The sequence below is a fragment of the Lynx rufus genome, unplaced genomic scaffold (genome assembly GCF_022079265.1).
Source record: "Lynx rufus isolate CCGP_SWC_20201006 ecotype Redwood Valley unplaced genomic scaffold, mLynRuf1.p SCAF_5, whole genome shotgun sequence".
Classification (NCBI taxonomy): domain Eukaryota; kingdom Metazoa; phylum Chordata; class Mammalia; order Carnivora; family Felidae; genus Lynx; species Lynx rufus.
The window spans coordinates 113,049,508-113,065,384 of record NW_025814867.1 but is presented as its reverse complement, the minus strand read 5'-3'; the positions used below and the strand labels follow the sequence as shown (position 1 = coordinate 113,065,384).

At 39.1% G+C, this 15,877-nt stretch overlaps 2 protein-coding genes across 2 annotated transcripts in view; one reads left to right on the top strand and one right to left on the bottom strand.

Annotated features, from left to right (window-relative positions):
* CRYBG3 (crystallin beta-gamma domain containing 3) overlaps positions 1–15,877 on the top strand; it is a 129,674-nt gene that overhangs the window by 87,063 nt on the left and 26,734 nt on the right. Inside the window, exons 13-16 of the mRNA XM_047099826.1 lie at positions 2,725–2,867; positions 2,980–3,106; positions 3,994–4,026; positions 9,616–9,725. Coding sequence (XP_046955782.1) covers positions 2,725–2,867; positions 2,980–3,106; positions 3,994–4,026; positions 9,616–9,725 — 413 coding nt within the window. The remainder of the gene's footprint in view (positions 1–2,724; positions 2,868–2,979; positions 3,107–3,993; positions 4,027–9,615; positions 9,726–15,877) is intronic.
* On the bottom strand, positions 13,510–14,668 carry LOC124526507 (hsp90 co-chaperone Cdc37-like). Its single transcript, XM_047099523.1, is given in 1 exon segment — positions 13,510–14,668. A coding segment is annotated over 1 exon segment (1,125 nt). The 5' UTR covers positions 14,635–14,668.

Below are 15,877 nucleotides of genomic sequence, written 5' to 3'. Positions count from 1 at the left end.
AAAAAAATGGAAAAACATTCCATGCTCATGGATTGGAAGGATAAGTATTGTTAAAATGTTAATACTTCCCAAAGCAATCTACACATTTAATGCAATCCCAATCAAAATTGCACCAGCATTCTTCTCGAAGCTAGAACAAGCAATCCTAAAATTTGTATGGAACCACAAAAGACCCCGAATAGCCAAAGTAATATTGAAGAAGAAGACCAAAGCGGGAGGCATCACAACCCCACACTTTAGCTTCTACTAGAAAGCTGTAATAATCAAGACAGCATGGTATTGGCACAAAAACAGACACATAGACCAATGGAATAGAATAGAAACCCCAGAACTAGACCCACAAACGTATGGCCAACTCATCTTTGACAAAGCAGGAAAGAATATCCAGTGGAAAAAAGACAGTCTCTTCAACAAATGTTGCTGGGAGAACTGGACAGCAACATGCAAAAGGTTAAATCTAGACCACTTTCTCACACCATTCGCAAAAATAAACTCAAAATGGATAAAGGACCTGAATGTGAGACAGGAAACCATCAAAACCCTAGAGGAGAAAGCAGGAAAAAACCTCTCTGACCTCAGCCGCAGCGATTTCTTACTCGACACATCTCCAAAGGCAAGGGAATTAAAAGCAAAGATGAACTCTTGGGACCTCATCAAGATAAAAAGCTTCTGCACAGCAAAGGAAACAGTCAACAAAATAAAAGGCAACCAATGGATTGGCAAAAGATATTTGCAAATGACGTATCAGACAAAGGGCTAGTATCCAAAATCTATAAAGAGCTTACCAAACTCCACACCTGAAAAACAAATAATCCAGTAAAGAAATGGGCAGAAAACATGAATAGACACTTCTCTAAAGAAGACATCCAGATGGCCAACAGGCACATTGAAAAGAAGCCCAACATCACTCCTCATGAGGGAAATATAAATCAAAACCACACTTAGATACCACCTCACGCCAGTCAGAGTGGCTAAAATGAACAAATCAGGAGACTATAGGTGCTGGCGAGGACATGGAGAAATGGGAACCCTCTTGCACTGTTGGTGGGAATGTAAACTGGTGCAGCCACTCTGGAAAACAGTGTGGAGGTTCCTCAAAAAATTAAAAATAGAAATACCCTATGACCCAGCAATAGCACTGCTAGGAATTTGCCCAAGGGATACAGGAGTGCTGATGCATAGGGGCACTTGCACCCCAATGTTTATAGCAGCACTTTCAACAATAGCCAAATTATGGAAAGAGCCTAAATGTCCATCAACTGATGAATGGATAAAGAAGATGTGGTTTGTATATACAATGGAATACTACTTGGCAATGAGAAAGAATGAAATCTGGCTTTTTGTAGCAATGTGGTTGGAAGTGGAGAGTATTATGCTAAGTGAAATAAGTGAGGCAGAGAAAGACAAATACCATTTGTTTCACTCTTATGTAGATCCTGAGAAACTTAATAGAGGGCGGGGGGGGAAGGGAAGAGGGGAAAAGAAGTTACAGAGGGAAGGAGGCAAATGATAAGAGACACTTGAATACTGAGAACAAACTGAGGGTTGATGGGGGGTGGGGGAGAGGGGAAAGTGGGTGATGGGCATTGAGTAGGGCACCTGTTGGGATGAGCACTGGGTGTTGTATGGAAACCAATTTGACAATAAATTATATATATAAATTAATAAATAAAAATATTACAGAAAATAGTTTCTTTTAGTATTAAGTGCCAGAGGCTCCATAAATAAATAAATAAATAAATAAATAAATAAATAAATAAATAAATAAATAAATTTCTAAAATTGCTATCCAATTTATATGTATATATATTTTTTACATTTATTCATTTTTTGAGAAACAGCACAAGCAGGTAAGGGGCAGAGAGAGGGAGTCACAGAATCAGAAGCAGGCTCCAGGCTCTGAGTTGTCAGCACAGAGCCCAACGTGGGGCTTGACCTCAAGAACAACAAGATTATGACCAGGGCCAAAGTCAGATGTGTAACCAAGTGAGCCACCCAGGTGCCCCCATCCAATTTATTTTTTTACCAGGAATATTTCCAGATAAAACTGGATTTTTACAACCTCCTTATTTTAAAAAATGAAAATTGTATCTAAGGATTTTAATTTGAATTTCTTAATTTTTACTGGTGAAATTGGACTTTTGCATATTTGTTTTTAATGCCAATCTTTTTTGTGAATTGTCTGTGTCCTTCGTGGATTTATCAACTTGGATCTTAAATTTTTTCTGATATTTTTGTTGTAAATATATTATCTATAAAAACTTCAAAATTTTCCTCTCATTTTAATTTTTTAACCTATGGTCAAGGAAATTTCATTTTTTCTTTTACATTTAAGCTTATAAAATCCTCTCCCACAAAATGTCCACTGTACATTTTGTATTTACTCTTGGCTCCATGTCGTGGCTTCACTTTTGAGGCACAAGTGAAACTTTGGTTTCCTTTATAAGTAGTGTAACATATAATAGCCTGTAAGTCCCAGCCATTTACCAACTCTTGATTAATTTCCACTTATATACAATGTTGATTTCCTGATTAAAGTAAATTGGGATTTATTTTTTCTTTAAGCTTTAAAAGTAATAACTATCAAAATTGTTTCCAGTCACATTTAAAATTCTTCCTGGAGTTATGTGTGTGAAATCTCAATTATGAAAATTGTGCAAAGGTAGAACAATCTATAGAACAAAATCCTTATGCTCTCTTTAACTTTCTTCTTCCTCTTTTTAGAATTTTATAGAATCCTCTATCACACTATTTGAATCTGACCTAGAAAGTGGGAAGTTTATTGACATTACAAATCAGGAAATTTGTGACTTGGAAGAAATCGGCTTTGGCAGTGAAACCAGATCCATTCACGTTAAAAGTGGCGTGTAAGTTTTCTCCCATTCTGAGAACTTTGAGAGGTTCTTTGGTTTTAAAATTGTTGGTTTGTTTGCTCGATTCTGTATCGTCTCTGTTCTTTTTCTTTTTTTTTCCTGCTAGATGGGTTGCCTACCAGCAGAAGTTCTTTTGTGGAGAACAGTACATTTTAGAGAAAGGAAAATACAAATGCTTTTTTGACTGGGGAGGATCAAATAATATAATCATGTCCATACGACCTATCCAACTGGTGAGTCAGCTATGACCATAACCAATTCTAGAGCATGTAACAGTGTACAGCTAAACACGTAGAACAGGCTTTTTAAACGTGAAACTGCTGGATTATGTTATGTGAATATACAGAGAAAACGAAATAGCATATTAATTGCTTTAGATTCTTTAGGGAGCTGATAGTAGGTGGTATCAACACATCAATGAGATGCCTGTAATTTGATCACTTCATTCATTTAACAGTGTTTATTTGGTGCTTCATATGCCAGACACTACTGATCACTGGAGATAAAAGATGAATAGGATCGCCCTGATGGGTCTCAGTCTCTTTGAGGAGATGGATATATAGATGACTGATTGTAGTGTGATGAGTGAGGAGCTGAGGTGTGTAGGCAGTGCGGGGGAACCTGTGAAGGAGCACTCAGAGCCTGGGAGTTGGGCAGCAGGCCTCTTCTCAAGAAGAGGTTGTGTTGAGTGATATCTTTAGGGTTAAAAGCAGTTTAGTCACACGATGACGTGGGGCAGAAAAAGCAGTCCTCAAAGGGAATAATCTCATGTACAAAATCATGAAGTTAGGAAAGAGTGTGGTTAGGAGAGTGTTCTGTGTATAACAACACAGAACAAGAAGGGTGCCCATGAAATAGTGGTGGGAAAGGTAATGACAGGAAGCTCAGACTCTGTTTGATGGACATTGAGGCACATATTTTTTCCCAGCTACATTACTCAAAAGGAATTAGTAATGAGTACTAAAATCAAGATAATTCAGTGATTTGAAGGTCATAACTAGTTCAAGAAATCTAGTAAATTACTTTTTTTTTCATTTTTCAAATGGTATTTTCAAACTTTCGAAAAGATAAGTAAGATTATATGATTACAATTTTTAAAATGTTTTAATATATGTTTCAGGAACCACTTGGAATAAATGAGCCTCCCCATTTGGTATGTTTGAAAATTTTTTTATTTACTAAAAACATTTGTGCCCTTTGTCTCAATATCTCAATTCTTTGTTTCCCTCAGATAAATTTCTTATGTCTATATGACAGGACAGTTTATATCGTACTTGGTACCCACAGGCAGAAGAGTGTCCCTCTTCGTTACTGGTTGCATTGGCCTGGACTTACCATATTTCCTTTTGGTTTCTCCTCATAGAGCTTTAACTCTGACCTCTTTGGGGTCATTTTGAATCTCTGCCACTCTTTTCCTATTGCCCGTTCATTTTTCAATGTCATATATATTTTTTTAAGTTTATATATTTATTTTGAGAGAGTGTGCATGTACACATGGTCAAATGAGGGAAGGGCAGAGATTGAGGGGGAGAGAAATCCCAAGCAGGCCCTGGCACTGCCAGCACAGAGCCTGACACAGGGCTGGATCTCACAAACCATGAGATCATGATCTGACCCGAAATCTAGAGTCTGATGCTTTAACCAACTGAACCACCTAGGTGCCCCCATTCAGTGTCACATTCTTATTCAGCACAGTATGTTATCCTGTGTTTGGAGGAGCAAACTTAACGTGGAAAAGTGGCTGTCTTGGCATGCTTATTATGTAAATGTATTTCTAATACCTAAATCACATATTTCCTAAAAGTGCTAGCAAAGTTGCAGCCCTGCTTGTTTATTTCTAGTGTGTTCATGGATTGAAGGATTGAACAATACTCTGGAGCCTAACGTTTGTTTATGATCCATTGAGGGCTACAAATTATGCTTAATTTGTGCTTGTGATAACTCTGTAAGGTCAAAATTAATCCCAGTTATTGATGAGAAAGCCAAGATTTGAAATTTAAGTGTCATTTCACACAGCTAGAAATAACAAAATAGGCATTTTTTAGTATCTGACTCCACTCAAACCACATTTTCAGGATTTTACATCAGAGTAAGACCTGTGGTATAATCAGTACATCCATAGAAGGGAGAGGGGATAAGAGACATTGCTTCCTTCCTCTGTCTCACTTTAAATAACAGATTTGGGAAAAGAAGCCAATTGAGTGATTAAGCTTAAATACTGGACATTTGCTGGCTTTAAATGAAGCTAAATCTTTTTCTCTGAGTGTGTATGTTTTTCATGCTAGTGTTTATGTACTTCAGGTCAACTTCGTTGTAACCATGTTTCTGTTAACAGTATGTTTTCAGGTTTTCTTATTTTCTGATTAGTTCAAGTCCTATTGGGAACATTTCCTTTTTGAATATAATTGAGTTGTTGATTCAGAGACACTTCCTGCCAGATTTGTATTTTGAATCTTTGAAAACTCCAACAGCAGACTTTTAAAGCACTTGTACAGGAATCAACATGAGTAGTTAAAGAGTTAAACAGAGATAATTCCAAACTGCACATTTTCTAAGTTTTTAAGTGCAGATAAAAGTCACATTCTTTTAAGTGCTGTTTTTCCCTCCTACATTCCTGTTCTTTTTTATGGACTTCCTTGTTTGGAGCAGATTGCTCCGAGGATTTTCTTTATAGTATTTCCAGTCCAACTTGAAGAGAAAGGAAGCAGCAGGAAACGCCCAGTGAAATGAGCCCCACTTCATATTTCTGGATATGGCTCAGCCATAGCCTTGTGAAATAAGTGTTTCTGACAGGTATATGATAGCTGAGTATTTAGTAACGTGAAGAAGACAAAGCCTTCTTAGTTTACCCAGTATCAAAGCTCTTATTATTTCTATTGGACCGCATTTTCAGAATGTTTTGCTTGTTTTTACTTAGGGGAAAGGATCTTGGCTGACACTCTGGTTCCATTCAGTAACTAGAAAGTATTTTCTTCTTCACAAATAGCTGTGATAGTCATATTGACTATTTCAGATGTTATTTTCGCTGAGGAATAAGGAAATGACATCTCAGAGTTGAAGTCAAAGAAGAATTTTTTTTTTCTTTTTTTGTGCTGGTGATTTTAAAGGGAACCTCAAGCAACCTAAGAAGGGAAACGCCAGAATATGTATGTATACAGAGATAAATACACATCATGAATGTTCCTCTAATAAATATATTAGTTCTGATGTGTTACCATATTATGATGAGATCTGTTTTATTTGAGACCCAGAACACTTCCTTTAATGCAGAAGATTATTATTTTACCTATAGCTGAAGATCAATCACTAAGTCTAATTGCCAACTCAAAATATACAGCATCATTATATAGTTCTTCATAATACCACTGGCATTTAATTTTTTCATTTTTTCCCCAAATAAAAACAGAATATGAATTATGTTCATAATTTCATCACCTCTTTGTCTTAGCAGAACATCAGACATCTCACTAGATTAAATCTTATAAAAGTGAGTTTAGCTTTCAAAGAGGTATAGTCAGGCACCATTCTCTAGAAATTCTAAACAGTTATTCCCTTTGATACAACTGAGGACCTTTTTTTCTTCCTAGAATCTTTTTCAAGTGCATTTGCAAATATTATTAGAAGTTTTGATTTCTTTAAATTTTGAGCCTCTGTTCCATTTTATATATGATTCTATCTGAGAAAAAGCAACTCTAGATATTTTCTTGTATTGGATAGTTTTGCCACATTGAATTTTAGAGTGATCACAGCATCTTTAACAGTTGGGGTTACTGTTATCCTGTATGGGGGACAGGAAAGTGACAGCTTTAGGCTAGTAAGATTCAAGGGTACCAGAGGAAAACACTTCTTCATGGTGCTACAACCAGATCATTTTTACAGAATCCAAAGACCAGAAATACTCAGGAAGAGCTAGTTATCTAAGTAAAGAAAACCCTTTATGAGTAATCAGGGAAATAAAATTATTGTGTAGTAAACATTTGATGTGAGGAGTACAAAACAGGACAGTAGGAGACAGTGTGATGTAATAGTAGAATAGAAACAAATAGAAACAAGACTGTTCTTTGTTTAATAATGAACATGTTTGTGTAAAGGAGGTCCAAAAGGCTGCACAAGGTCTTATTTAGGTAGGATAGAAAGTTTCTCATAAAAATTGTTTTAGCATTGGAATAAATGAAGTTACAATGAAAAAATTATTCTGATAGTGTGAAATAAATTGAGCACAACTTATGTGTTTGGTCAATAATTAAAATTTTGAGTTCTTAGTTTGTCATATTAAAGACCTATTACATTTATTCACATATATCACAAATGAAAAGTACATAATAAAAATATTTCTGCAAAAAGTTCATCATAAAGTAGTGATAGTTTCTGTCTGATAGAGTAGTTCTAAAGAGGTATGATAATGTGTGTGAAAAGGCAGTTTGCACTGCAAAACTGTGGTATGCAGTCTTTTTTTTTTTTTTTTTTTTTTGCATCCATACAGTTCCATTTGGGAGGCTGGTAGGAATTGAGCCATACCTAAATGGCACAGGTTTAGTTTGAAATAAACTCATCTCTTGTGTATATTTTTGCCTTGATTCTAAGCATCCTGAGTTACTTTGTACATTCTCCATTTATCTGGAAAGGAAACCAAAATAGTGATTTATCCACCTGGCTTTTCCCAGGACTTAATTTTACCAAGGTCCTGTTATTTAATTTCACTAAGAGTAGAAACCACAATTTAATTATAATTAATAATCACAGAATTGGTTTCTGTATGGACCAATCTCAGAACATTATCATGAGAATGTTCTGTTGAGGCATTCATAAGGTCATCAGAGTGAGGCATTACTTTTCTGGGGCTGGACAAATTTTGGGTGAACCATACGACATCTTATTTTGAGAGTAAAAATAAAATAAGCTCAGATTGGCATTAAGCCGGCTTTTTTTTTGTTTGTTTGTTTGGGCAAAGAACATTCTAACCCATGGAATCAAAAAGGTACTTGATGGCAAGTGTGTGTGTCTATGTGTATTTTAATTAATGCTTCTGCTTATGAAGACAGATTAAACACTAGAGTTGGCTACAACATAGACCATCTGAAATATGTTTAGCTTGCACTGTCACTTGTCTGGGATTTCATGGCTTCATGGTGATAAACTGAAGTATAAATCTTAAGCTCAGCAGTATAAAAACCAGGTATTTGCACAGTGAACAAGACAGCTGTGACCTCTGTTTGCATGTGGCTTTTCCAACTCTTATCATGAATTAAGACAATACTTGCATATAGAAAAAATTACTATACATTTTTGGAAGTTAAATTGTGTTATACTTCTCAATCTAATGTTTTTATAAGCCTTTAAGTTAAAACATGTAGCGTATAAACTAACCAAAATGTGTGTTCTTATCAAGGAAATTACCGGCAGTTTCCCCGGACACACAAAATTGTGCTTACATGAGAAATTGTTGCACGGGTCTGTCTCGTTCTGGACTTCATTTTTCTTACTACCCTCTGTATCCACTAGAAGGATCATGATAGAAACTTCCTTAAGGCAGGGACTGGCTGGTGTTTTAATGCTCCAAATGCAGACTGGTTTCACGATAGGAAGTTATGTTGTGCAAGCCACGGATGGTCCAGGGGAATCCGTTCCCCCACCTCCCTGGTTTTCTCTGGTCTTTGATGTCAGAGCAGAAGAAGACAGTCAAGACACAGTTGCACAGAACTCAGAGGCCATCAGCCTCTAAGAGGGCTCTTGGGAAGATGAAGGAGGCAAACATCAAGTGCTCAAAGAAGCGTTGTTCTTGATACAGCGTGAGCAGGAAAAAGGACAATGCTGCCCAGCGCTCATTATGATGCATTTTTAGCTACAATGCGGGCCTGTCAGTGCAGGGTGAACCTGTGGGCTGTGTTATTTCAAGGCTCCCATGTATTTTGAAATATTTATAGGGCTCATTAACTTTTTCTTTCCTATTATATAGATTCAAGGTCACTAGAGTTGCAGATTATTGTATTTCTGGTCTGAAGGGAATAACTTGGAGATTTCATGGATTTTTCTTGACAAAAAGGACTGAGGTAGAAATGTGTTTATATATTAAACAGTAAGCTGTACATTTAAGATATTCTTAACAGTAAGCAGAAGTCTCTTAGCTAAAATACAAGACATGGATGTCTTTCTTTGTTCACCGTATATCTTCCAGAAATCTTGTTGTCATTATTTTCTCTGCCATCTGATCCTGTGTTGTCAGGCCCACGTAGGGGCATGCCTTCATGCTTCAGCCTTTTATTAACTGGATCAGCAAGACTTGGGAAGAGAAAAGACTTAATACTAACCACCCCTCATACTAGCTGAAACTGCCTTCGTATTTAACACTACATCGCTTCTTATTTTATGCATGTCGTCTCACCACAAGGGATAATGATTGTTTGACACAATAGACAGGGACCACATTTTAGTGGAGGAAGGATTCTGATTTAATCTTACAGGTAGAATTTTTTTCTGGAACCCTGTGCCCAGAATCTGATGCAAAAGATGGATGAAAATAGTAAATAAATGGTGACATTGATGGAAATGGGTAAGGAAACAAACAATGGGAGTTTAAAGAGCAGATCACCCTTAACCTCGATTCATTGGTAATAGATAAAATTCTGTCTCATATTTTGCTGAATTTTTTAAATAAATATAGGAAATAAAAGGTTTTCATTTGCTTTTGTGATAATGTCAAACAGTTGTGTCCTATTAAATTGTTGTGTTATTGTTCTCCTAGCTCAAAGCATTCAGTAAACCAGGGTTCCAGGGTGAATGTGTAGATTTTACAGAAGAAATCTCTGATTTGACTTCATTCAGGCCATGTTCTTTTAAAGTTCTTCGGGGTTGGTAAGTATGCTTGTTGAGTGCTTTCTACTGTCGTTCAATAACTAAATTTGCTTTAAATTCACAGGGATTTGACTTGTTTATTTTGTATTCACAGTGAATTAAAAACATTCTTTTAGTCATTGGTCAACTGCTAATTAGCCTATAGTAATTTTTCCTAGCTTGTATTATGAACCATTGTGTAATACAGAGAAATGAAATGCTAGTGAGCCAATTTTGGGGAGCATTGTGGTCATTTTATTTTCTCACTGATAACTTAGACTATTTCCTAAATATTTTGAATGCTTGTATGTTTATTGGATAGTATAATAGAATGCTATTTAAAAAACTTTGTTTCTGTCCAGATTAGATATAGTACTCCTAAATTTAAAAAATATATATATTTTGTTGAAATTATCAAATCAACCTTGTTTCACAGATGAGTACTCCTGATTTCAGAGTTAGTGTTCCAAAGATCCCACACCAAATATTAGACCCAGGATTGCTTTAGTCTTTTCTTTTGTTTTTTCTTTTTCTTTTTTTTTCTTTCTTTTTTTTTTTTTTTATAGAGAGAGAGAGAGTGCAAGTGAGCAGGGGAGGGGCAGAAAGAGAGGAAGAGAGAGAATCCCAATCAGGCCCTGCGCAGTCACCACAGAGCCCCATGTAGGGTTCAAACTCACAAACCCAACCATGAGATCATGACCTGAGCCAAAGTCAAGAGTTGGATGCTTAACCACCTGAGCTACAAATGTACCCTCCCCTCCCTTTTTTAAAGTTTATTTTGAGAGAGAGAGAGAGAGTGAGTGAGTAGGGAGTGGCAGAGAGAGAGTCAATTCTTTTTGATTTTTTAAATTAAATCAACTTTAATAAATTTAAATCAAATCTAGGGGTACCTGGGTGGTTCAGTCAGTTAAGCATCTGACTCTTGATTTTGGCTTAGGTCCTATTCTCACAGTTCATGAGTTCAAGCCCCACATCAGGCTCCCCACTGACAGTGAGGAGCCTGCTTGGGATTCTCTCTCTCTGCCCCTCTCCCACTCTCTCAAATAAAGAAACTTTAAAAAATAATAATAAAATAAAAAAACAAATCTTGTGTTCTTTGAGCTACAGCAATATACTAGATTTTTCTCAGATATAAATGAACCATATGTGATTCTCAAGACTAAAACATAATTCCTCCATTTTTTAATTATAAAATATTCACAAAATACACGTTACCTCTGTAGCCATTTTAAATTATGCAATTCAGTGGTAGATCTGTTTCAAGTATTTACCTAATAACTCCTCAGAATCTCTTTGTTCATTTTTTAAGATATCTTGGATTCATCAATTCTCCTTTTCCCTTGAGCCAGTTCTTCCGGTTGAAGAAATTCTGTCTCCTAAGTAGCACCATTCCAGTAACATCTTACTTTTCCATTGTTGACCAGAAACCAGTTATAGCCCAATTGTATGTCCCCAAATCCAGTTTCATATTGTTACTACTTTTCCTTAAATCCCACAGTCGTCCCTCTAATACTAGTCAGGCCAAGTTCAAATGCCTTCTTTACATATATATATATTTTTTTTCTTTAATATGAAATTTATTGTCCAATTGGTTTCCATACAACCCCCAGTGCTCCTCCCAACAGGAGCTTTCCACAATGACCATCACCCACCCTCCCCGCCCTCCCACTCCCCATCAATCCTCAGTTTGTTCTCAGTATTCAAGAGTCTCCTATGGTTTGGCGCTCTCCCTCTCTAACTTATTTTTTTCCTTCCCCTCCCCCATGGTCTTCTGTTAAGTTTCTCAGGATCCACATATGAGTGAAAACATATGGTATCTGTCTTTCTCTGCCTCACTTATTTCACTTAGCATAATACTCTCCACTTCCATCCATGTTGCTACAAATATCCAGATTACATTCTTTCTCACTGCCAAGTAGTATTTCATTGTATATATAAACCACATCTTCTTTATCCATTCATCAGTTGATGGAGATTTAGTCTCTTTCCATAATACGGCTATTGTTGAAAGTGCTGCTATAAACATTGGGGTGCAAGTGCCCCTATGCATCAGCACTCCTGTATCCCCTTGGGCAAATTCCTAGCAGTGCTATTGCTGGGTCATAGGGTATTTCTATTTTTAATTTTTTGAGGAACCTCCACACTGTTTTCCAGAGTGGCTGCACCAGTTTACATTCCCACCAACAATGCAAGAGGGTTCCCGTTTCTCCACATCCTCTCCAGCATCTATAGTCTCCTGATTTGTTCATTTTAGCCACTCTGACTGGTGTGAGGTGGTATCTGAGTGTGGTTTTGACTTGTATTTCCCTCATGAGGAGTGATATTGGGCATCTTTTCATGTGCCTGTTGGCCATCTGGATGTCTTCCTTAGAGACATGTCTATTCATGTCTTCTGCCTATTTCTTCACTGGATTATTTGCTTTTTGGGTGTGGAGTTTGGTGAGTTCTTTATAGATTTTGGATACTAGCCCTTTGTCCGATATGTCATTTGCAAATATCTTTTCCCATTCCGTCGGTTGCCTTTTAGTTTCGTTGATTGTTTCCTTTGCAGTGCAGAGGCTTTTTATCTTCATGAGAACCCAATGGTTCATTTTTGCTTTTAATTCCCTTGCCTTTGGAGATGTGTCGAGTAAGAAATCGCTGTGGCTGAGGTCAGAGAGGTTTTTTCCTGCTTTCTCCTCCAGGGTTTTGATGGTTTCCTGTCTCACATTCAGGTCCTTCATCCATTTTGAGTTTACTTTTGTGTATGGTGTAAGAAGGTGGTCTAGTTTCATTCTTCTGCATGTTGCTGTCCAGTTTTCCCAGCACCATTTGTTAAAGAGACTGTCCTTTTTCCATTGGATATTCTTTCCTGCTTTGTCAAAGATTAGTTGGCCATCGTTCTCCAAGATAGATCACATACTGGGTCACAAAACAGCCCTTGATAAGTATACAAGAATTGAGATCATACCATGCACACCTTCAGACCACAACTTGAAATCAACCACAGGAAAAAATCTGGAAAATCTCCAAAAGCATGGAGGTTAAAGAACACCCTACTAAAGAATGAATGGGTCAACCAGGCAATTAGAGAAGAAATTAAAAATATATGAAAACAAATGAAAATGAAAATACAACAATCCAAATGCTTTGGGATGCAGAAAAGGCAGTCCTGAGAGGAAAATACATTGCAATCCAGGCCTATCTCAAGAAACAAGAAAAATCCCAAATACAAACTCTAACAGCACACCTAAAGGAACTAGAAGCAGGACAGCAAAGACACCCCAAACCCAGCAGAAGAAGAGAAATAATAAAGATCAGAGCAGAAATAAATAATATAGAATCTAAAAAAACTGTAGAGCTGAACAATGAAACCAAGAGTTGGTTTTTTGTTTGTTTTTGAGCATCTGAAATCCTTTATTGGTAGATCATTGCTGTTTACCATATAGAAGACTCGAGAGCAGATGAACAGTGAAAACAGAGCCCATAGTGACTGGAGCAGGCCTCTGGGCTGGCGACCCTCCCCACACCCCACGGACCAGCCTAACGACCTCCACCCCTCCCTGGACCCTCAGGCCTTTGGCATAATGCTGATGGGTGGGGTGTGGGGGTGGCCTGCAGGCAGTGAAGTCCCTTGACTCAAAGCAGAGACTTGGATGAGCACTGAGGTGGGGGCAGTGGGATGGGGGCAGCTCTCTCCCTGACCCAGGCTGGGCGGGATCAGCGAAAGTGGAGGAAGCCAGGAGCTGGGGAGAGGGATCTATTTTTGTTTTCTGAAAAGGGGCACACAGGGGCCTGCGGGCAGGCAGGCGGCAGCCGGGGCGAGTCACTCACCTACATCCTTCTTGTCACCTGGCTTGGGGCCAGCTTCCAGCAAGGGGTCCCCAGGGCCTGTCTCCTCCCTCTCCTTGGCCTCGCTGGACTTGGAGTTGGGGACCCAGAGGCCAGAGTTGATGCAGGGCTGCATGTGGTACTTAGCATCGGTGCGGTCCATCTTGCTGATGGCGTCTTGAAGCATCTGCACATCTTTCACGTCGAAGCGTTTGTGTAGTTCCTCAGGGAGAGACTCGTAGACCTCCACGGGGTCCAAACCGCCCTGGCCGAGCCACTTCCGGCGCTGCTGCTCCTCCTATTCCTTCATGGCCTTCTCCATGCGGAACTTGGCGCGGCGCCGCACGCGCTCCTTGAAGGCCTCCAGTTCATCGTTGAAGCCCTCCATGTACTGGCGGTCGGCTGTCTTGATCTTGGTGAAGAACTGCCGGAAGCAGGCACAGGGATCCACCTTCAGGCTCTTAGCCAGCTCCAGGATGAACTGCATGATGACGGTCTGGTGGGCCACCTGCTCCATGAGTGCACATTTCTCCTCCACCTCTAGGTCAATGCACCAGGTGACAAGGTAGTTAGCGGTTTCCTCGCACACCAGATGGACATTGTCCGACAGGTACTTCTGGCTGTCGTCCCAGTGACGGAGCATGCCAAAGTGCTTGATCTGTTTCTTGTACTTCTCCACGAACGTTTTGTGTTTCTGCTCCCTCACTTCCTCTGACGACTTGGTATTGACCATGCTCTTGCTGAAGCCGTCCTTGCTGAGTGTGTCCACGTTCCAGGGCATGCTCTTCTCCTTCTTGCGCATCTCCTCCAGCTTCTGCTCCCAGCTCCGCTCCTCCTTGCGCAGCTGCTGAGCCTCAGCCTGCAGCCGCTCTAGCTCCGCCTCGCTGCCCTCGCCCTCCGCGGCCTCCAGCTTCTTCAGCCTTCACTGCCACTCGGCCACCTTGCGCCTGCACTGGCGGCAGCCCCTCTCCAGCTCCTCCTCCTCCTTCTGGAACTGCTCCATGCGCTCCACCCAGGCCTGGTGCCGCCAGCAGAAGAGACTGGCTGTGTCGATTTTGGGGTGCATCTCGTCCTCATCGTCAGACACCTCGATGTGGTCCCACACGCTATAGTCCACCATCTTGCCTCAGCAGCTCAGCCTGCACGGGCTCCAGCTCTGACTCTGGCGGCGGCAGCGCTGGAGACCCAAGAGTTGGGTTTTTTTGAAAAAATAAGTAAAATTGATAAACCTCTAGCCAGGCTTCTCAAAAAGAAAAGGGAGATGACTCAGATAAAATCATGAATGAAAATGGAATTATTACAACCAATCCATCAGAAATACAAACATTTATCAGGGAATACTATGAAAAATTATATGCCAACAGACTGGACAACCTGAAAGAAATGGACAAATTCCTAAGCACCCACACACTTCCAAAACTCAAACAGGAAGAAATAGAAAACTTGAACACACCCATAACCAGCGAGAAATTGAATCAGTTATCAAAAATCTCCCAACAAATAAGAGTCCAGGACCAGATGGCTTCCCTGGGGAGTACTACCAGAGATTTAAAGCAGAGATAATACCTAGCCTTCTCAAGCTTTTCCAAAAAATAGAAAGGGAAGGAAAACTTTCAGACTCATTCTACGAAGCCAGCATTACTTTGATTCCTAAACCAGACAGAGACCCAACAAAAAAAGAGAACTACAGGCCAATATCCCTGATGAATATGGATGCAAAAATGCTCAATAAGAGACTAGCAAATTGAATTCAACAGCATATAAAAAGAATTATTTACCATGAGCAAGTGGGATTCATTCCTGGGCTGCAGGGCTGGTTCAACATTGGCAAATCAATCAACGTGATACATCACATTAATAAAAGAAAAGATAAGAACCATATGATCCTGTCAATTGATGCAGAAAAAGCATTTGACAAAATACAGCATCCTTTCTTAATAAAGACCCTCGAGAGAGTCGAGATAGAAGGATCATACAGAAACATCATAAAAGCCATTTATGAAAAGCCCACAGCTAGTATCATCCTCAATGGGGAAAAACTGAGAGCTTTCCCCCTGAGGTCAGGAACACGACACGGATGTCCACTCTCACCGCTGTTGTTTAACATAGTGTTGGAAGTTCTAGCATCAGCAATCAGACAACAAAAAGAAATCAAAGGCATCAAAATTGGCAAAGATGAAGTCAAGCTTTCTCTTTTTGCACATGATGTGATATACATGGAAAACCTGACAGACCCCACCAAAGAGTCTACAACTGATACATGAATTCTACTAGAATTCTACTAGAACTGATAAATGAATTCAGCAAAGTCGCGGGATACAAAATCAATGTACAGAAATCAGTTGCATTCTTGTACAGTAATA